Source organism: Rhizopus delemar, genomic scaffold (assembly GCF_000149305.1).
Source record: "Rhizopus delemar RA 99-880 supercont3.2 genomic scaffold, whole genome shotgun sequence".
NCBI lineage: Eukaryota > Fungi > Mucoromycota > Mucoromycetes > Mucorales > Rhizopodaceae > Rhizopus > Rhizopus delemar.
In genome coordinates, this window is record NW_027137828.1 from 2,591,308 (window position 1) to 2,612,782 (window position 21,475).

General features: G+C 33.3%; 9 protein-coding genes across 9 annotated transcripts; 4 read left to right on the top strand and 5 right to left on the bottom strand.

Moving 5' to 3' along the window:
* Positions 1 to 334: 334 nt before the first annotated feature.
* Positions 335 to 3,246, bottom strand: RO3G_03240 (uncharacterized protein; the record flags this gene model as incomplete). Its single annotated transcript, XM_067657831.1, has 8 exons — positions 335 to 703; positions 764 to 896; positions 987 to 1,175; positions 1,232 to 1,464; positions 1,524 to 2,224; positions 2,284 to 2,409; positions 2,475 to 2,520; positions 2,674 to 3,246. The coding sequence occupies 8 exons, from the start codon at positions 3,244 to 3,246 to the stop codon at positions 335 to 337; spliced, it is 2,370 nt and encodes a 789-aa protein (XP_067513932.1).
* Positions 3,247 to 4,930: 1,684 nt separating this feature from the next.
* On the top strand, positions 4,931 to 6,074 carry RO3G_03241 (malate dehydrogenase, NAD-dependent; the record flags this gene model as incomplete). Its single annotated transcript, XM_067657832.1, has 4 exons — positions 4,931 to 5,067; positions 5,120 to 5,199; positions 5,248 to 5,455; positions 5,504 to 6,074. 4 exons carry the CDS (start codon positions 4,931 to 4,933, stop codon positions 6,072 to 6,074), a joined length of 996 nt encoding a protein of 331 aa, XP_067513933.1.
* A 630-nt stretch (positions 6,075 to 6,704) lies between these two features.
* On the bottom strand, positions 6,705 to 7,165 carry RO3G_03242 (uncharacterized protein; the record flags this gene model as incomplete). The annotated part of the gene is made up of 2 exons (XM_067657833.1): positions 6,705 to 6,870; positions 6,930 to 7,165. The coding sequence occupies 2 exons, from the start codon at positions 7,163 to 7,165 to the stop codon at positions 6,705 to 6,707; spliced, it is 402 nt and encodes a 133-aa protein (XP_067513934.1).
* A 387-nt stretch (positions 7,166 to 7,552) lies between these two features.
* On the bottom strand, positions 7,553 to 8,147 carry RO3G_03243 (uncharacterized protein; the record flags this gene model as incomplete). Its single annotated transcript, XM_067657834.1, has 3 exons — positions 7,553 to 7,828; positions 7,876 to 7,980; positions 8,034 to 8,147. The coding sequence occupies 3 exons, from the start codon at positions 8,145 to 8,147 to the stop codon at positions 7,553 to 7,555; spliced, it is 495 nt and encodes a 164-aa protein (XP_067513935.1).
* A 1,262-nt stretch (positions 8,148 to 9,409) lies between these two features.
* On the bottom strand, positions 9,410 to 11,516 carry RO3G_03244 (uncharacterized protein; the record flags this gene model as incomplete). The annotated part of the gene is made up of 10 exons (XM_067657835.1): positions 9,410 to 9,691; positions 9,752 to 9,781; positions 9,837 to 9,983; positions 10,032 to 10,087; positions 10,137 to 10,196; positions 10,256 to 10,704; positions 10,756 to 10,780; positions 10,838 to 11,131; positions 11,190 to 11,229; positions 11,280 to 11,516. 10 exons carry the CDS (start codon positions 11,514 to 11,516, stop codon positions 9,410 to 9,412), a joined length of 1,620 nt encoding a protein of 539 aa, XP_067513936.1.
* Positions 11,517 to 13,296: 1,780 nt separating this feature from the next.
* RO3G_03245 (uncharacterized protein) lies at positions 13,297 to 14,090 on the top strand (the record flags this gene model as incomplete). The annotated part of the gene is made up of 3 exons (XM_067657836.1): positions 13,297 to 13,565; positions 13,809 to 13,854; positions 13,938 to 14,090. 3 exons carry the CDS (start codon positions 13,297 to 13,299, stop codon positions 14,088 to 14,090), a joined length of 468 nt encoding a protein of 155 aa, XP_067513937.1.
* A 2,457-nt stretch (positions 14,091 to 16,547) lies between these two features.
* RO3G_03246 (uncharacterized protein) lies at positions 16,548 to 17,949 on the top strand (the record flags this gene model as incomplete). The annotated part of the gene is made up of 5 exons (XM_067657837.1): positions 16,548 to 16,766; positions 16,816 to 16,987; positions 17,045 to 17,197; positions 17,245 to 17,708; positions 17,860 to 17,949. 5 exons carry the CDS (start codon positions 16,548 to 16,550, stop codon positions 17,947 to 17,949), a joined length of 1,098 nt encoding a protein of 365 aa, XP_067513938.1.
* A 334-nt stretch (positions 17,950 to 18,283) lies between these two features.
* Positions 18,284 to 19,335, bottom strand: RO3G_03247 (uncharacterized protein; the record flags this gene model as incomplete). The annotated part of the gene is made up of 4 exons (XM_067657838.1): positions 18,284 to 18,484; positions 18,532 to 18,668; positions 18,729 to 18,820; positions 18,872 to 19,335. 4 exons carry the CDS (start codon positions 19,333 to 19,335, stop codon positions 18,284 to 18,286), a joined length of 894 nt encoding a protein of 297 aa, XP_067513939.1.
* Positions 19,336 to 19,785: 450 nt separating this feature from the next.
* On the top strand, positions 19,786 to 21,029 carry RO3G_03248 (26S protease regulatory subunit 6A; the record flags this gene model as incomplete). Its single annotated transcript, XM_067657839.1, has 4 exons — positions 19,786 to 19,827; positions 19,888 to 19,998; positions 20,049 to 20,865; positions 20,917 to 21,029. The coding sequence occupies 4 exons, from the start codon at positions 19,786 to 19,788 to the stop codon at positions 21,027 to 21,029; spliced, it is 1,083 nt and encodes a 360-aa protein (XP_067513940.1).
* Between the last annotated feature and the right edge of the window lie 446 nt (positions 21,030 to 21,475).

A 21,475-nucleotide genomic window follows, 5' to 3' on the forward strand; every position in this document is an offset into this window, starting at 1 on the left:
AGTTAAAAAAAAAAACCAGCAAGGAGTGATGACTATTTCAGTGGGAAAGCATGGCACATATGTTATTAACAAACAGCCCCCAAATCATCAAATATGGTTATCTTCACCTATTAGGTAAAAAACACGCTTAGATGCAATAAATGAAAGTTTTATTAATCAGCTTTTAACAAAGTGGACCACAACGATATGATTATGATGAGACATATAAGAAATGGTTTTATCACAGAGACAACCATACATTAGAACAAGTATTAAATGATGAATTATCCACAGCATTTGGAAAAAAGATTGATTTATTAGAAGATTTTGAACCCCAAGAAGAATAAAAAAAAGACTAGAATAATTGTTCAAGAGTAGACAAAACTGCATCTACATTTGGTATATAATATCTGGCTTCCGTACCTCTTGCACCTACTTTACAGGTGATAACTTTGAGATTTTTCTGCTTGTTCAAGAATGTAAACATGTCTTCATCTGATCTATCATCACCAATAGACAATACAAAATCTGGATTTATATCTTGTAAGATCCTGTTAGCTATCGAACTCTTATTCACATCATGAGGAATCACTTCAATCGATGTGTTGCCAATCACTGCATGGACTGCAAAGTTCTTGTTCACAGAGTCCGCAATATGGTTTTGGCATTCGGCTGCTTGCCAAGAAATATATTGACTATCAGCTCCTTCAGTTGTTCGATAATGCTAAGGAAGAAACCAAAGTATTAAATTAACCTATATAGCAGGAAAAAGTTCTATTTTTACCCAAACAATCGAGGTATCCTTGGATTCAACATAAGCACCGGGTGTACGTTCTGTATAATATTGGAAAATGTCCTTGACAGTCGGTTTCCATGAAAAGTCAATGTTATCGTAAATTTGCTGCCAATCTCCTCCGCTAGACTTTATGTAGAATCCATTCTCAGCACTTGGCAGTATAAAGTATGTGAGCAAACAAGGACTTTCTTTAGAGCTGTATTTAGCTTACCTTAAACCTAAATTGGGAACCGAGCCAAGATCAGTATCAACATTGATTTTAGTTCTTCCAGATATGACATAGATCGTATTATTAGGATCACTTGTTAGTTTAGTCAACAAATCCAATACTCGAGCTATGTATTTAGAGCTAGGCGGTTTACCATGAGGTATCAAGGTACCTCCGTAATCAAATAAGAATCTAAATATACATTTCTTTGTGAGTTTTTATGCATATTAACAAATGTATAAGCTTACAATCGTTTCTTGTAATTTTTACAAGCTTCGTTAAGGATAGTTGCACTAAGCTTGGGTATCTTTGTAGAGAATCTTCGTGTGGGATGACTTTGAACTTTAGAAAGGCTAGAGATAACGTTGCTTGCGAATTGTTGAGCAGAGTTAGCTTCGATGCTCTTGTAGAGTTCCTTCCACCTAGCAGCTTTTTCATCTATACTCATAGAAAGCGCATCATGAATGGCTTCACCAATTTGCTAAAAAAAGAAAAGCAGAGTTATATTTCTTCTCTTTAGTAACATGCTTAAAAGCTTACCCTATAATCCCACGGATTGACCCTTAACGAAGCACCAAAACTTCCATAAGTTCCAGTAAATTCACTTAAAATAAGAGGATTAAAAGTGTCTTTTTGACAAACAATGTACTCATGAGACGTCAAATTCATGCCATCTCGAAGTGGTGTTAGCAAACAAGTATCAGCGCATGTCAAGAGAGCCAAGTATTGAGAAAAGGAAATATCTTGATGCAAAAAGACAATAGGCTGATAAGATATTGTACTAAATTTGAAATTAACCCTGGATACCACATCAGAGATATGAGCACGCAATTCGTTTTGTTCAGAAGTCGAGAGCGCAATTTGAATCAAGACAACCTCACCTCTCCATTCAGGGTGTCTAATCAAGAACTGTTCAAAAGATAGTAGCTTTTGACGTACACCTTTGATGTAATCTAACTTGTCTCGAGCCACAATCAGTTTCTTACCAGCATATTTCTCCTTGAGTTTGCTGATCCAATGATTGACTTCAGGATCCAATATCTTTTTGCTTAACGCGTCAATGTCAATACCAATGGGATAAATCCCAACAGAACAATAATGAGTATCTAACTGAATACCAGTGGGCGTAACATCTACAGAAAGGATACGAGAACATGTTTGTAAAAAGTGGCGAGCGAAAGAATAGGTTTGGAAACCAATCACATCGGACTGTAACATGGCCTCTAACAATTCTTTACGAGCTAATAAAAAAAAGAAGAGAGGTTTAGAACAAGCTAAAGAGGAGATAAAATCCTATTACGCGGCAAGCATCGAAATAATTCAGAACTTGGAAAAGGAATATGAAGAAAGAATCCAATGATTGCATTAGGAAGCTTTTGTCTAATCATTCCAGGTACAAGCATGAGATGATAATCATTTATCCAAACTAATAAAGTTCTTAGCTTGTGGCTGTATATGACGCACATTCACTTACACACATCATGCACTTACTAATATCACCTTCCTTATAATTATTTACAATCATGTCAGCAAAGTCCTGGTTTAAATCTTTGTATAATTGATATGGTCCATCCTCAGACATCATGTTATGTGAGTCGTCTCTTACAACATAATGAAAATATGGCCAGAGTACCTTTTTTTATACATAAATTAGACATATTATTTAACAAACATAAGAGTACCAAATTACCTGTTTACAATACCTATTGTAATGACCCTCAAATACAGTATCTGAAGGCATGACAGGATAAGCATTGTATCTCTCTTCAAACCTTGTGCTGATTTCTTGCTTTGTCTTTTCAGATAAGGTATCGGTTGACATGCCTAAGGTACCCACCCAGGCTAAATTCTCTAAGCGGTCTTGAATAGAGAAAAGAGCATTGTTTAAACCAATGTTACCAACCGAACTTGGTTTAGCAGACCAAGGAGCGTCAGCAAAGGCCTGAGCACTATCAACAGGCGAAAACTTTCTGTTGCTGATAAATAAATGAGGTATCTTTTTAATTTCTTCCTCTCTTTGCTGTTTACTGCGGGGTTGGACGAGCTTTTCCGGCTCTTTAAAGTCAAACAACTCTTCCTGTTCCTCTTTTGACTGTTGATTACGTTGCGCTAAACTTTGAATCAGATTTGGTTTGATATTATTCTTTTCTTCTGTCTTTGCAATCAAACGGTTTTTCTCTTTTCTTTCCAAGAGTTCAAAATCTACTGTCCATGGAAGAAATAAGGTGGCTATAACTACTCTTTTTTCCGTAATTCGCGCCATTTGTTATTTTACGAAAAAAAAAAAAATATTCCCAGGACTAAATGTTACTCCTTTTGGATTATTTGCTTTTTTCCAACAATATCGGGGTTTGATGTAGATGATGTCAACCCTTTTCTTGAATTTTTTTTCTTTCTTCTTTACATGTCCAGAAGGGATATTTCAATTGTAGATGTTTTTGTTATGTTTCCAAATTTAGTTTATATGAAGCTGTTATATATCTCATCATGTCATACCTGTTTAAATCGCGCTCAATTTCCAATGCTGTATTCCAGCTAATAATAACCTTTATTATTAGATTTAAGTTTTTAACAACTAAAAAGAATAGATGGTCCCAAATAGTAATTCCAATGTTTAAAAAACAGAGCCAATAACATATTCTAAGTTGGTGATGATATGATTACTGATTCTATCCTCAAACTTCTATAGCATGCTATTACTCAGCGCTTTTGTTTATACATTAAATTCTACATTAAATGGCATTAGAATAAAATATCTTACAAAAAATACATTTGCTGAACTGTTAAACAGTGTACCCCTTTCTGCCGTATATCTCTTTTACAAAATTGCTTTAAAGTTTAGTTTTAAGAAAAGAGGTCATCTATGTTTTCAAAACTATGAATAGAATATTTTGCTCAATCATGTCTCTTTTTGTCCATGCGTCGTCGAAAAGACCACACGTGGACAGAGCAGCTCGGCTCATGCTTAAGCTTTCGTGTTACAAACTATATCCAATACATATCTTTTTAGGATGAAGCTAATACGATTAAACCTTCTTCCTGTAATAAAATATAAACTATCAACATTAATCGATTTTGATTTTACAAGAACCTTCAAATTGTAAGCATGATTTAAAGTTAAAACGGTAGATAATTTTACAAATAGAGTTTACTTTCAAGATACACAAATTCATCCCCTCAAAATTTCTCCATATTTTATTTTTAATGAAAAAAAAGACGCGCCATAAATATGTTCCTTTGCAAGATGAGGATACTCATAAAAGAAACCAACTATTTCTGATATTATTTTAATTACTTTTCTTACAAGCTATATGATAAATGAGCAAATGAATACAGTTTAAGAGATAATAGATGGTAATGATAGCTTTGTTTTTGATAAAATCTGGAATACAATGTAGCACCTTTAATTTGAGATGGTAAAGATAGCTCTTACCAATCAAATATATGTGACTGTTTTAATATAATTTTTATGTGGCGACATGAAAAGACCACACATAGACCCTTTTGGCTCTAAAAATGAACCGAGAACTGGCGAAATACGGAAGACCCCTTATTTTTTCTATAATGCGGGGTAGAGCTGGGACTTTTATGCAATTCTTTCTTTTTTGCATAAAAAAAAACGTAAAAAAAAATTTGAGTAACAAAGCGCTTTTTTATAACCGCAGAAAAGGTCCAATACAATCCATGTTTTAGATTAATCAATCTCATTTCTTATAACTGATATATTTCACAAGTATTCTTTTTACAGAAAAAAAAAAAAAATACACACAGTGCACATGAAAGTAATATTTGTAAGTTCCATGTGAAAGTTTTCTTGTTTATAACAAACATTTGTAGACGGGAGTGTTTCGGTGTTTCAATGAAAAATAAAACTATAAAATGTTTTTTTGATTTTTTATTCCCACCCCCAACGTTTTTCCTTTGTTCTTTCATTAATTCAAAAAAAAATGGTTAAAGTTACAGTTTGTGGTGCTGCTGGTGGTATTGGTCAACCCCTTTCTTTACTCTTGAAGCAATCCTCTCACATTACTCACTTATCTCTTTATGATATCGTTAATACTCCTGGTGTTGCTGCTGATCTTAGGTATATGTTATCTTTGTTTTTTTGTTTTTCCGAGAAACTAACTTATTCTTAGTCATATCGATACCAAATCCAAGGTCACTGGTCATGTAGGTGCTGCTCAACTTGAAGAAGCTATCAAGGATTCTGATGTTGGTAAGTTTTTCTTATAAAAAAAAAAGCTTTTCCACTCACTTCAAACAGTCGTTATTCCCGCTGGTGTCCCAAGAAAGCCAGGTATGACGCGTGATGATCTTTTCAAGATTAATGCTGGTATTGTACGTGATTTGGCTACAGCTGCTGCAAAGTACGCTCCAAAGGCCTTCATGTGTATCATTTCTAACCCAGTCAACTCGACTGTCCCAATCGTTACTGAAGTATTCAAACAGCACAATGTTTATGACCCCAAAAGGTAAATACTAGCTGTAGCAATAGTAATTGAAATTAATAATTCATGTAGAATCTTTGGTGTAACAACACTTGATATTGTTCGTGCATCCACCTTTGTATCCGAATTGATTGGAGGTGAACCTAATTCACTTCGTGTTCCCGTCATTGGTGGTCACAGCGGCGTAACCATCTTACCTTTACTCTCACAGGTCCCCGGCATTGAAAAGTTAAACCAAGAACAAATTGAGAAGGTAACTCATCGTATTCAATTTGGTGGCGATGAAGTTGTCAAGGCCAAGGATGGTGCTGGTTCTGCCACTCTTTCCATGGCTTATGCTGGTGCTCGTTTTGCTACAAACATCATTGAGGCTGCTTTTGCTGGAAAGAAGGGCATTGTTGAATGTACCTATGTTCAATTGGATGCTGATAAATCTGGTGCCCAATCTGTCAAGGATTTGGTTGGTAGTGAACTTGAATATTTCTCTGTTCCCGTTGAATTGGGTCCTAGTGGTGTTGAAAAGATTTTACCCATTGGAAACGTTAATGAATATGAAAAGAAGTTGTTGAACGAGGCTTCTCCTGAATTAAAAACCAACATTGATAAAGGTTGTACTTTTGTTACTGAAGGCTCAAAGTTGTAAAAAAAAAACAAAGGCATTATTTATACCAAAAAGAAATAAAGAATGAATTTTTATTTATTTTCCAATGGACTTTTCATTATTATTAGTATTATTATTGTATATGGACAATTGTTGAGTTGCTGTTGTAAGTGATTTTACATTGTTATTAGGATTACATTTTAAACCATACAAATACCCACTATAAAAGAATTTTATCATTAGTTACTACCATTACTGTCATTGGCATTAGGGATTTACAGATATTTTTGGTCATCAATTCTATCTTCAAAGAACATTTGCCTCATTTTAAAGAAGGTAGTACACGTTAATAAACTGTCACTTCCTGCTTGATGTTGAGGTCCAATTCTTGCTACCTAGTAATAGCAATATTAATATGATTTCTTTTTCTTGTTTTATTATTTTACTTGTAAATCGTCTGCTATATCTTGTAATCCACCTTTTAGATTTTTACAACTCTTCATCAAGTATTTGATATCATATATGCAAGGGAAATAAGTTCGAAGCAAATCAAAAAATTCTGATTCATCTGCTGGCATAACTGAGCATGTAAGTACTTTTAATAAATACCCAAAATCATATCCACTGTTTATAACATATAAGTCAACTGTATAACCATGTTTCTTTTTCATTTTACCTGTGAAAAGAGATCCATTTTACATCATCCAATAATACAAATCCTGAACTAATTAAAAGTTCTCCAAAATGTTCAACATCAATTCCATATTCCTCGTGTTTTTTAAAGTCAATGCCAGACTTTGTTAACAATTCAATAGAATCTTGTGCATACATGTCGTCGCTATATAACAAAAGAAGCCTTAATCTTATATAATGGGCAATCTTTTTCTTTTCTTTTACACTAAACTAAACTTGAAGTTAAATTGCCAAGTACAAATATTCCCAGGAAGATTTCCATATTGATCAGCAAATGTAACTCCAAGTTGAATAATTTTTAATAAGTCCACATTGCATCTCAAAGTTTGATAATGATAATCTGAAGAAGTTTTAAATGAACCAATAGGTCTAGCAACAACACCAGGAAATTCAGTATCCTGTATATTATGCAGCGTATTTAATAAAAAGTAATTAAACATTGTAATTATACCATCGCCAAATATGGATAGTCTTCTACTAAATCTCGAAGATAGGCCATTTCTTCTTCTAAATTTTCCGCCCAAACTTCTTTAATGTATTTTGCGTCGTTAGCTGGCATTTTGTGTGTTTTATTTTGTAATTGTAAACTAGAAAAAAAGGAGAATAGAAAAAAAAAAAGTAAACGCAAGTCCTAAATCATCCAAGCTGAAATTAAAATTTCATTGCATGCAAAAAAATAAACATACACTGCCAAAGTCACCAAGTTCACCTTCTCACTCTTTTTCTAATCAAGTTGTAATAAGCTTTTTTATTTTTATTTTTTCTTTAAAAAAAGGGGAGAGAGAGAGAGAGGAAATACGATTTTGCATATAAAAAAAGCCTGCTCATTAAACTTTCTGTTGTTGAACAAAATAAGCAATAGCGAGTGCCAACATGGTAAATAAAATAATCATACTGACAGGCGACTCTGTTGTCTTTTGAACTCTTTCAACAACAACAGTAGGTTCAGCATTACGCAAATTTTCAACTTCATTTTTATATCTTTGTAATTCCTCTTCCATTTTCTTCATCTTTGCTTCTACTTCGTCAGCCTTGTTTGTATTGTTATTACTATCTCCTTCCTTTTCCCCATTCAATAATGACTTTGCATTATTGTCATCTTCCTATTTAGATATAAGCTTTGGTATTATAACAATGTTATCTATATTACCTTTACAGGGACTATTTGCTGTGGTTCTTGATTGGGATAAACATATTCCACACGAAGTTTCTGTTGATGGATAGCACCTTTTTCTTTTGTTTCGACACGATTCCACTACGATACATGTTAACAGGCTGTTATTGTCATAAATACATCTGTCAACTTACAATATCTCCTAAGCTCAAAGATTCAAGTTCTCCTTCAATCAATACACTTACAATTAAGAACTTGTCTTTACATTTGAAATCGGCAGGAGGCTCTTCTCGGTAAGCCTGAAGCATAACTATGTTTACCAAATGTAAATTAAAAAATGATTTTCTATTGTGTTTTTTACATTACTTTGAACAGTCATCATGCCATTAGGTGGAATGATTTCTGAATTAGGACGTACGCAGTAAAGTTTTGGTGCAGTTGTTTTCACCTTAAAAGCAACTGGCTTCGAGTGAGGATTCTTGATTTGAACATTCTTCTTTACAATGCGTGTCACCGGACCTTTTTCTTTTTGTTAGCTATAAAATAAAAAAAAAAAAAGCTTTTAACTTACGTTCAAAATAAATTGTATTTTCTACGTCTAATTCAACTGACATTGCTTTTATATATACACAATATAAGGGGAGGGGAGGAGAAGGAAAAAGAAGAGAGAAAAAGAGGGGAAAATGAGAAAAAAATTTATTGCAAGCAAATCTAACTCGGACATTAAAATGTATCCTTTGCCATCCTGTGATATACGCATACACTAAACAAAATATTGAATTGAAATGGCTTAGATAGATTACGTTTGTTATACTTGTATTGCATTTTATGGTTTTTTCCTTTCCAATCATGTTCTCAAGCCTAACTTAAATTCCTGAAGTTCAGTAAGCATTTATAGTCAAAAAATCAACAAAGTTTCTACCACTCAAAGGCATTATCCAAATTATGATTCTCTATTGACTGAGCACTGAGTTGATTTGATATCTGTTTACTCAATTCTTAGGTTTTACTAGCAGTTACAGTTTTGCATTAAATCTGTGAATATAAGCCTTTTTTAGTGTGGCTATTCGATTTATTTCAAACAATGATGTGGTCTTTTATTTGTAATTTAGATGAATTAGTGCGACTTATTTGTCACTCTAATATAAGCGAAAAGCTATTGGTTTGTTTTAGATAAAAAAAACCCCTATAGCAAGAATAAATATGACATTAAAGAGAGTTCTTTACTTATCATCTTTCTAAATATTGAACATCCAAACCAAATGCTTTTACATGTATGTATGTTTATGAGCTCTGTTTTGCTAATTTCCCACTATGATCATGCTAAGCGCCCTTATTTCTAAAGTACAGCTAGATTGAGTGAACAATGATTCATGACCGAATCATTATAAATACAATAAATTTAGTGTCTTGCGTTTCTCTCTTTTTTCCTTGTTTGAAGTTTATTTTCCTGCTGACAATTACCTAGATTCTATTTTAAGTCAACTGCTTCATAAAATACATGATAACTCGTTTTTGTGTCTTCAACTAATGCGAGTAAAGGAATGTTTTATTAATTTCTTTCTTATATTTAAAGTCTTGCTTTAGGAGCCTCTGTTTTGATGGATTCACGTAAAATTCTTCTAAGGATTTTACCGGATGGATTTTTGGGAATTTCTCTTACAAATGTAATTCGACGTATCTGCTTATAATAAACAACCAATCCAGCAATATATTTCTTGATAGATTCAGCAGTTTCCTTGGTAGCAGGTACACCTGGCTTCAGTACGATACAACCTTGAGGAATCTCTGTTGCTTGTTGAGGATCATAAACACCAATGACAGCACAGTCCGCAATAATATCCGATTTGAGCTATATAAAAAGCATGTGTTTACAAAAAAAAATAAATAAAGTTTTTTTTTTTTTTAATACCAATAATGCTTCTAATTCGGCAGGTGGTACCTAATATGTTTAGTTAGTTTAAACCAGAAGAAAAGTAACAATGATTGCTTTATACTTGGAATCCTTTATATTTTATCAATTCCTTGATTCGATCAACAATAAAGAAATGTCCATTTTCATCTTGAACAGTAACATCACCTGTATGATAATATCCTTCAGCATCGAGACAGGCTGCTGTTGCTTCAGGGTTATTAATGTATCCCTAATAAAAAAGTAAGCTAAAGTTTATATAATCTACTAACAATACTACCTTCATGACATTAGGCCCTTTGACTAAAAGCTCTCCACGCTCGCCTTGCTTAACTTCTACTAGTAAATCAATAAAATGCAGCTTTAATTTTCATTCGGTGTATACCTTTGCCTTCTTCATCTACGATCTTAACTACCATATTAGGTAAAAGGATACCGGCAGAACCTTTTTGGAACACAAATAAGTAAAATAATTTTCCAGATTATGTAATTTGAATTTTTTACCATTGATGATCCGCTCCGTAGGTTGTATGAAAACACAGGCAGAAGTTTCTGTTGTACCATAACCTTGTTTGACAACCATAGTAGGAACACGTTGTTTAGCTTGAGTAGAAATTTCGGCACCAAGAGGTGCTGCTCCACTGACGATCAGGCGTAAAGAGGACAAGTCATAATTATTCACGATAGGGTCCTTGGCCAAAAGGAGAATAACAGGAGGAGCAACAACAGTATATGTGATCTTTCTGTTTTGGACTGTCTCAAGAAATTGAGGTAAACTAAATCGAGTCATCACATAAACTGGAACCCCTAAATATATAGGAACGTGGGCCATTAAGACAAGACCCATAATATGGAATAAGGGAGCAGCAGCAATGATTCGGTCATGCTTGCCATTTAAATGTTTACCATCCAATGCAGTATATTGGCAAATATTAGCAATGATGTTCGTATGGCTATAATATTGAATTGAGCTTTATATGCATATGATAATAAAATGAACTTACGTTGTCATGACGCCTTTACTCTTTCCTATGATTTGAAGATTTATGAGAATTTTATGATTTGTTTAAAATTCAGAACAAGTACCTGTAGTACCAGATGAAAAGCAAAGATAAGTTACAGTTTCTTTGGCCTCTTCAGGTGTAATCTCTTCAAGAATAATACGTCTATCAGAAAATAAGGCTTGCGTAAAAGGAACTATGCCATCCACAGCTTCGTCCCCAAAGACAAAGATGTGTGATATGCCAACTTTATTAGCAGCTTCTTTAGCAATTTTGATATTACTTTCATGAGCGATAATAACTTTAGCTTTTGTCGTTTCTAATTGGTGACAGAGCTCTCTGGTTGTATAACTGGGATTAGCTGTTGTAGTTGATCCACCTTTTTTTTATTGAAAAAAATTAAGAATATAAAAAAGCATTGTCATTTCATTCATTACCTGCAGCAATTGTTCCCAGTAAAGGTATCGGATAATCATACTATAAGAATATGTTATACAAAAAAGATTCATATTTTTAATGTATATTACTTGGTTTGGAGAGAAAATAGCTATAACGTCTCCCTTTTTAAATTGGCATTTATCTTGCAATCCAGCGGCAAAGCGTAAGATGTTATCTTTGATAGCTGCAAAAGTTAAACTTTTTCCGGTCTCTGCATCAATTAAAAGCTCGCGATCTTCAGGTACATTGTTTATATTTGAGAATAGAAATTGAACAAGCCCAACTTGAGGAATATCGATAGATGGAAGAGGGGAATGAATAACCATTTTTTTATGAGCCGAAATAAGGAAAAAAAAAAAAAAAAAAAAAAAAAAAAGATGAAGGGTATAACAATTTAAAGCTTTTTTTTTTTGAGTAACTTGAGATTTAATGTTCCTTCTGTCATACTCTTTAACAATGCTCAGATTGTATTGGTTTACCGACATCCTTCTCTTTCCGCTTTTGCACCACAAATGAAATCTGGTTAGGTCTTGGAAGAATTATTAAAGAGGATTAGTCAATCAGCTTTTTCACATGTGCAATTAATACTTTAGTATAAAACCTTTTTTATTAAACTGTCAATAAATTTTTTTTACCGTATCATTTACATTTAATTGTAAGCTTACTACAACTTTCGATGCAAATTGAAAGCAAATACAGAAATAAGTCGTATTTAGTAAGTCTTGAGAGATCTGAATTAACTTTCTGGAACTTTTTTTGACATATTTAATAATAATGTGATAGAAATGCGCCGCTCATAATTGAAATATGTCTTTTAATTCAGTTAATTAAAGGTTTTTTTTTTTTTTTTTTTTTTTTTTTTTTGCTTGTTTAATTTTACATTACAAAGTCAACCTTATTTCTTTTCGAAACACGTAAAATTATTTTATCAACTGCAATAAGAAACTTGGTATTTTATGGACAAGTATATATAAGGGTGTATAATGATCAACTAAAAACATTGGTATAGTGTCTGAACTGCATTCTATATACCGTTTTTCTTAGTGAGAAATTGTATATATATGAAGAGTATTAAAGGTTTTATGAATTCAGCGTCAGCTTTTATCCACCATTGTCTGCATTGAGTAGAAAAAAATAATAAAGCTTTATGGTAAGGTGTTAACTCATAATAATAAAGAGCCAAAAATATATTAAACCTGCAAAGCAATCATTTCAATTGTTTAAAAGAAGGATATACTCAGACATAAATTACCAAAGCAACAAGAACAATATTTAGTATTAGTGACAATAAGCACATCCTATATTTTATCTACAAAGCAAATACATTCATAGACAAGTGAATTTATAAGATATTATATCAATACAGTTTTGCTTTTTATTGCATGAGCAATGTTTTTAAATGCTATAGTACATAAAATATTAGTTACCTATGTTTTCCTTTATTTGTACCTACTTCTTATTTTTTGTACGTTCTAAATAGCCATTGAAATAACTCTTTCATTTGGCTACATATTTTCCAATCCTTTTTTTTTTTTTTAAAAAAAAAAAGAATCATACCATTTAATAATAAAAAGGAGATGTCTTTATTGACGCAAACCGACCCTTTGGTAAGCGTTGTGGCTTGCTATATCTAATTGCTTATACAATTAAATAAAAATTGTATTTGCAATAAAAGGCTTGAGTGAGTGCACGGCATCTTCAATACATTCTAATAGTCCGAGTAAGGTCAAAAGAGCGTGAGGAGAAATTGTTTATACAGTTTTAATAAAATGAAAAATTCGATTGGAAGCGCACAATAATAATATTTTTTGAATAAAATAATGTCTAATAACAATGTATCTCCTGAGTTCATGCATTGCTTTAATGCTACTGACGAAATCCCAGAAGATGCAGCAGTGGAAATTGAAGAAGACAGCCAATTTTATTTGTATAAATAATCTACACTGGAATGGCGTCAATGGGGTCCTAACGAACCTGAAACGTCTTCTAAATATCCCGAGTCTGAACTTGTGCGGCTAATGTATTTAGATATGTATGAAAAAGTTAACATAAAAAATAAATAAAAAGCCACTTGAAGCTATAAAGCTGTTAGCATCAGTAGATATAATGGTAAAGAAGGAATCAACTCCAACTACTAAGGCTAAGGCGCACGTCAAAGGACTATGGTGCTCTTGTACTTCCATACAAGCTCAAATGATACTTGATCTCGGTATTGAGAAAGGAATATCTGCCAGAAAAGGCGAATTAACCATTGGTGTTATCATAAGAGCAGCTCAGCATTGTGTAAAATTGTATAAGGATGATGAGGAGAAGAGTTTGTTATTAAAGAAAAGGCTGTCATGTCTAGATGAGAGCAATGCGAAGCTCAAAGGGAAGTATACCGACTTCCTTTGTAGTTTTTATAATGGAAATGCCGCTACATTTCTTTGAGAGGTAGGAGATGTGTTACTTTTTGCCTTTCCTGGCTTGATTTCAATTACTCTATCAGGTCTGCATAAGCATCTTATTGAGCATGCTTCATTTACTCTTAAAACCTAGATCAAGCTCTTGCTGCTAGAACATCTGAGAAAACTTTGCGATTTCGTTAGGGAAAAATATTAGCATGGAAAGCAGATTAGGAAATGGATTGGCATAATAACTGTATTTTTACACCATTTTCAGAAAGTAAAGTCGCATTTTTACAAAATTAATAATACAATATATACAAAAAAGCGACAAATAAACACGACATTTATTCCTGAGAATAGTGTGTTGATGAGGCTGGATTTAATATGCGTATCCGACAAAACTTTGGTGGATCAAAGCGAAGTGTGCCTGCTAAAGTAGTTGCTCCTTCAACCAAGAGTATTACTATAACAATTATTGGTGTTATTGGCAAAAAAAAGGGGTTATTGATTTGACTTTATGCAAGCCAAAGGTATTATAAAAGAGCAGAACTTCAAGTAAGAAAAGAAAGAGAGAAAATGGAGTTATGATCATTACTGAAGCAAATGCTAGGGTCAGTATACGAAATGAGCATCTTTATCAATTTGTAAGTGGTATTATGGATATTTTAATTGCACATAGAATGACTGCTCACTATGACAAGATAGCGTCCTTTCATTTCTGGGTGCTTATCCATTTCATCAAGAGCAGCTTTTAAGATACTTGGATAATATCCTGTCACTGTCCCTGTACTATAAACATCAGTCGTACGTCCAAGCTTTCTCTCTTTGATACGTTTCGGATCTCTCAAACTAACATTAATTAAACCAGTGGCGGATATTGCACCTAAAGTCGATGTTGTGTTCACTTTACTTGTAGGTACTGTAACTATTGCAGGAGTTCCCTTCTTTGACTAAGGCATAATTCGTTTCAGAAAATATGAAAATATAATTCATTAAGAAAGACGCAATTAGTTGTAAAGTTCAAGTCGGTTTATTGCCACTTATGGATGCAATCGTACCTTTGCTGAGCGTTTTCCTCGCTATTTCTTTCCACAGTGTTAAATTGTTTCTATCTAATGGATAGACTACGCTGAGTTGTCATGAAATTGTAAACAGTACTCGAGAAACAATGAGACCTACGAAGCTTTGCTTCAAACTTTCTACCGTTTCAATTATAACACCAGAAAAATTCTCATCAATGTAATTTAAAAGGAATCTTCTGTGCTTTTCTCCAAGAATACGATGACGGTCTGATTTCTTCTTCTTTTCGAAGATGCGTTTAGGGCCTTCATAATAGCGCTTAACTCATCTCTGGACTGCATGAATATGAGTACCTGATTGTTTCGCAGCAGCAGAAGTACTTAGGCTTTTACTAAAAAAAAATAAGTGTAAAAATACAGTCTTCTCGCCATCAGAGTAAGCTGTATAGCGTCGCCTATTGCATAACACCGTATTAACGTCTTCACTATTTCTTTCATCTGTAGCCAGATGTATTGTAAAATTAGAAGGCCTTTCTGGAGGCTTATTCTTTAAGAATTGGGTACGAAAGCTTATTATTTCGATAGCAAACATTTCCTCATCAACAAGACTCACGGGTTCAACTCCGTACTCATTAACAGTATGCAGCTGTCCATCTTCATAAAAAACCAAAGCCTTCTTAAGAGGAGATTGACCGACATCATGGAAGAGTTTCTTTAGAAAAATGGGAGTCAAAACAAACGGCGGTGTGGAAAGCTTGATAAGCAACATTAGTGGTAGGACCGTCAATAAGAGCACGATTAACATCAATAATGTCAACAATGACAGCTAATTTTCCAAAATCAGCACACTGGTTATTAAGGACAACACAGCCAATTTCTACTCGACAAGTCCATTACTATATAAACGCTTCAATTTTTTTTTTTAAAAAAAAAAAATCGGAAAAGCATAATAGCTAATTGAGAAAACAGGTTTTTTATAATGGGGAAATCAGAACGAAAAAATTAGAAAAATGAAAAAACAATAATGGAAGCAGGTATCCATATAAAAAGCTTGTTTCTAGAAGACGTGAACAACTCTGAGAATCAAACAGATGAGATACATATTGTTCTGATGTCAAGGATGCGAAACGCAAATAAAATCAACGAAGCAGCAGTGGAGATTGACGAGGGCATTAAAACAGGCAAAGAGATTGAAAAAAAAAGAGTATGAGGAAATGACAGATAAAGAGAAAGAAAAAAGTTAAATGAAAAGAATTTCTATCAATCCTGCAATGAACTTGTCGATCAAATCCTCAGTTTATTGAAAAATGTTTCATTTATTTAGAAAAGACTGTACTTGAACAAATCATGCGACCGCTACGGCCATGTAAAATATAAATAAATAAAGGAATTGTTTAATCGTACTTGAATAAATTGCTAAAAGAGGTTTACAATGACAGTAATAGACATTTGTGTCATTCTAAAAGCAGTAGAAAAATTCGTGGCCTAAACTTTCCTAAAACAGTAAACTACTTACATTGTTTCTAGAAAGTAATGCCGCATTTTAATAAATCGGTGCGACAGTTATTCCTGAAAACAGTATAATTGTATCACAGTTAACTTTCATTTAATTGGGCCCTCAAAAGAAAAGTGGCGCACTTGAACTTTTTTCACCACTATTTTGGCTTATAAGGAAGCACTTGTGTTGACTCTTAGATAGATCCATTTCCCTTGATACTTTAAAATATAACGTATTGTTCATAATAGTAAGGATATGCCTTTTCTTTATTGGAAATATTGAAAAATGAAGGGAACATCAGGGGAAAAATAATTAAAATGCCGAAAAGCTAAAATACAAAAATGGAAATCAGGTTTGCCAAGCCAAAAAAAGCGCTGAGCAATTTTCAATTTTCTTTTTTTCTCTTCTTTTTTTCTCTCTTTTATATTCTCTTTTTTTTTAATAATTAAACTCATGTCGCAGCATTCTTGTCGTTGGAAGGATTGTACAAAATCATTTAGTGACCCAGAACAACTTTATAATCACTTAACAAACGACCACGTTGGTAGAAAATCAACTGGTAACTTGTGTTTAACTTGTTATTGGGAAGAGTGTGGTATCTCTGTTATTAAAAGAGATCATATCACTAGTCATATTCGAGTTCATGTTCCATCAAAGCCTCATCACTGCTCTGTAAGTCATATTAGTATTGAAAGGAAAAGTTAATTTATTTTTGTAATAGTTTTGTGAGAAATCTTTTAAGCGTCCACAAGATTTAAAGAAGCATGAAAAGATTCATGATGATAACGGCAGTACTATTAATAGTAATCCACCCCACTTGTCGCCTAATAGTATTACCAAGCTACCCATATCGCCTCCCCACAGTACAAGCACTAACATGAATTATTCCGATGGTAAAATAAAAATGCTATTAATAATAACTATTAATAACACTGTTTATATTATTATAGATAATTGGCTTCAACCTGCTATATCGCCAAGATCAGATTTGTATGATATAAAACCAGAACCATGTACACCACCACAATACAATTCGAATGAGTTTATTCAGCAACTAATGTTCAATGATGGCTCTACTGAGTTAAAGACAGAATATGATGCTGGTTAGTGTATTGTATTTTATGATTATTTACGCTGACTTTTATAATAGACATGATGAATAACTTAGACATGCTACAAACATTAGTAGACAATGGCTCTATTTGTCCAAGTTCACTTGACATAAATAATCAAGAACAATTAAATAACTTTAATGTTTGGTTAAGTCAAATAACTGAACAGATTCAAAATCCTTATGACCAGCAACAAGGAGAAGTGGAAAACATGCTGGTGCAATTCAATCAACCACAAGAAGATTTATATTCTGAACAAGATTTATACGTTCGTTCTTATCCAATGATGCCTTCCTCTGACACTTTGACACAACAAGTGTTTGAACAACAAGATCAGCTATTACACTATCAGACTAAGCTATATGACGATTATTATCCTAGTACAACAATACCACAAATGAATGGGCAAAGATATCATTATACAAATGTACCTGGCGTGACCTCTAATATGTTTGCTCCTGATATACGAACTGCATATAACTTGGGAAGTTCAAAGGATGATGTAAAATATAAAAATCCAGATGCAGTGCATGCCAAGAAAGTAGATGAAGAAGCATTTAAGCCAACTCTTGTTACGCATGAAACTAAAAAGAATGTTACAACCATGATGAATGTGTTCTCGAGCACCTCCTCCATTCATGACAAAAAAATAGTACAAGCAAATGATAATTCTAAGCCAAGCACTACTGAGCAAACTGCCAAGAAAACATCAGCTGTTAGTGAAGATGTTTTGGATTTATTAGTTAGTGACATGTCAGATTTGTCAATTGAAAAGAAAAAACAAGTGTTATATCCTTCATTGGATAAAATTGAAAAACACCAAAAGTTACTAAAACAATTAGGTGAATGGGCAAACATGAGCTTAAAGCAGCAAAAAGTATAAGCAAATTTCTCATTTATAAATAAAAATCATCCGTATTTCATTACACAATACAAACATTTATATGAAGAAAAAAAAAAACAATTTATGTAAACAAGGTATTATTTGCAAGTCCTTTTTCTTTCTTTTTTATGTATGTCCATGGGGGAGGAAGAAAAGGGGATGACATTTTTTTCTAATTTTTCTTTCTTTCTCGTTTAGTTTGGAACCAATAATTGTAAACGTTCAGCAACAGCAAGCTGAGTACGTGTCATGTTGGCAAGATAAACAACCATCAAAAGATCTTGCAAGTGAGAATTAAACATCTTTTCAAATGCTGCACTATCAATCTTGGGCACAACAGAAACAGTATCCATAATATATCTACCGATAGCATTGTTGGGTTGAGCATTACCAGCCTATTATATGATTAGTTATTTGTTATTGTATCCATCAGTCCACTTACAACAACATTATCAACATATTTACTAATTCTTTCAAGCATTTCTTGAAGCTTGGTAACAGCAATTTCAAGGTGATCCATATCTGAGATCAATGAAGCAGTACGGTCTTCTTTTGATTTAGCTGAGGCAAGCATATCCACTTTTTATATGAGAAAGTTAATAAAACATGAGTTAACAATACACAATAAATTATATTTACATCCACTTCTTTCAGCATCAAGATATTTCACTTCACAAGGAATAGGCAAGAATAAACAATCTCCAGGTTTACTCATGAAGCCAACAGGGGCACTATACACAAATCATTAGCATCCTTCTTCGTAATCGTTTTATCATCCTTACCAAGCATAAGCATAAAGACCCATATCGGAACTGTTGAAAAGAGCATTTGTGTCAATAGTAACGTGAATGGGTTGGAAAGGTGCAACGTCTTCAGTGAAGAAAGATTGAACAGGAGTACAAGAAGGTGTCAAGTCAGAACCAGCGGTATACCAACCAAGAATGACTTCTTCGGGATTCACTCTTTGATGCAATTCTAACATTGTACGATAGTGTTCTCTATCAAGAGCAATTTCATTTTCTTCAGTGGTGTGGATTAAGGGAAAAGCGTTTCGGATCTCGACTTCAGTACCATCTGTGCTTCGAACACCTAAAATAGCACCAATCACTTTGGTCTCGGGCTCGTTACGACGTAAATAATGGTCTAAAACAGAGAACAAGACAACTGGGCTTGTAGAGATGGTGAAGGCACGTTGATAGGGTGCACTTGAAAAGTTTACTGTCAAAGTATCCAACTTGGTAGTCATTGTGTGTGTGTAAGAAAACAAACAAAAAAAATTTTGAATAAGAAATAAAAAAGGAAAATTAAGAGTGACGTCGACTTGGTTTGTGACTATGTTTTTTTACTATTCAAATTGTCTTGCGTAATTGCCCAGTCTATTTTCTTGCTTTCTTATATATAATTTTTTGTAAAAATGACAACTTTGGAGGATAAATCTTTATGGGAAGGTGATAATACTGATCAGGATGACATTGGTCAAGACATTCTCCGTTTAGCACCTGAAGAAATTACAAACAGAACTCGTTTATTGGAAAACGACATCAAGGTACGTTTTGAAAGACGCGTAACGAAAACATGAAGAGCGCAGTTGGTAAATCTTGCTTTTCAATAGATTATGAAGTCAGAAATAGTTAGGTTACAACACGAGCAAGCTGCTATGAAAGAAAGAATCAAGGATAACAAAGAGAAAATTAAAATGAACAAGCAACTTCCTTACCTTGTCGGTAATGTTGTTGAAGTGAGTTTTTTTCTTTGTACTAAAAAAAAAGAGAAAAATGCTAAATATTTGAAACTTTAGTTACTTGATGTTGATCCTGACCAAGAAGATGACGAAACAGAAGGAGCTAATGTAGATTTAGATGGTCAAGTGAAAGGAAAATGTGCTGTTATTAAAACTTCTACACGACAAGTAAGAAATAATAGAAGATGGAGAGTCAATATATTAAACATGCTTGTTAGACTATTTTCTTACCATTGATCGGCTTGGTTGATCCTGCTGAATTAAGACCAGGAGATTTGATTGGTGTGAATAAGGACAGTTATTTGATTTTGGATAAACTTCCTGCAGAATACGATTCTAGAGTAAAGGCAATGGAAGTAGATGAAAAGCCTACAGAAGACTATAACGATATTGGTGGATTGGATAAACAAATTGAAGAGTTGGTAGAAGCTGTTGTTTTACCTATGACACACGCTGATAGATTTAAAAATCTTGGTATTAAACCACCTAAAGGTGTGTTGATGTATGGACCACCAGGTACTGGTAAGACTTTGCTGGCAAGAGCATGTGCTGCCCAAACAAATTCCGCATATCTCAAGTTAGCTGGTCCTCAATTGGTACAAATGTTTATTGGTGATGGTGCCAAGTTAGTACGTGATGCTTTTGAATTAGCTAAAGAAAAATCACCAGCCATTATCTTTATTGATGAATTGGATGCTATCGGTACTAAACGTTTTGACTCTGAAAAATCTGGCGATCGTGAAGTTCAACGTACTATGTTGGAACTTTTGAATCAATTGGATGGTTTCTCTTCTGATGATCGTATTAAGGTCATTGCTGCTACAAATCGTATCGATATTTTGGATCCTGCTTTGTTACGTTCAGGTCGTTTAGATCGTAAAATTGAATTTCCTCTTCCAAATGAAGAAGCCAGAGCTCGTATTATGCAAATTCACTCTAGAAAAATGAATGTTAGTAAAGATGTCAACTTTGAAGAATTAGCAAGATGTTGTGATGAATTTAACGGTGCTCAATGTAAAGCTGTTTGTGTTGAAAGTAAGTATAGAAAAATGTATGATGTATATACATCATCTAATCAAACAATAGGTGGTATGCTTGCATTACGCCGAGGTGCTGTTGAAATATCTCATGAAGACTTTATGGAAGCTATCCAAGAAGTACAAGCAAAGAAGAAGATGACATTACAATACTATGCTTAAGAAATAAAAAAAAAAAGGAATGTTTTATTATCAATGTCATATTGTAAAGATAGAACTCTGTTTAGTAAATATTGGTTTAGAATATCCTTTTATCATTTTGTATCACATATGTTAGTTTTCTTATTTTAAGCACTCGGAGCAAAAGCCGATTTCGATTGAGAATACACTGAGCTGATTAAAAGAAATGTCAGATTTATTGTGATGAAAAGTGGGGAACAAATTACACAGATTCAAACGATATTGAGGCTTAAAATGCGTCTTTTAATTTCATTCTCCGAAGATAATAAGAGTTTCATCAGTTTGTATATTCAAGACACGTAACTTTCTTTTTTTAAAACAAATTAATATTTATGTTTTCCTTGATTAATTATCATAAAACGACTAGATTATTATAAAAAGCCTTCTTCTTTTTTTCAATAGCTGGTTTTTTGAAATGAAAAATTTAG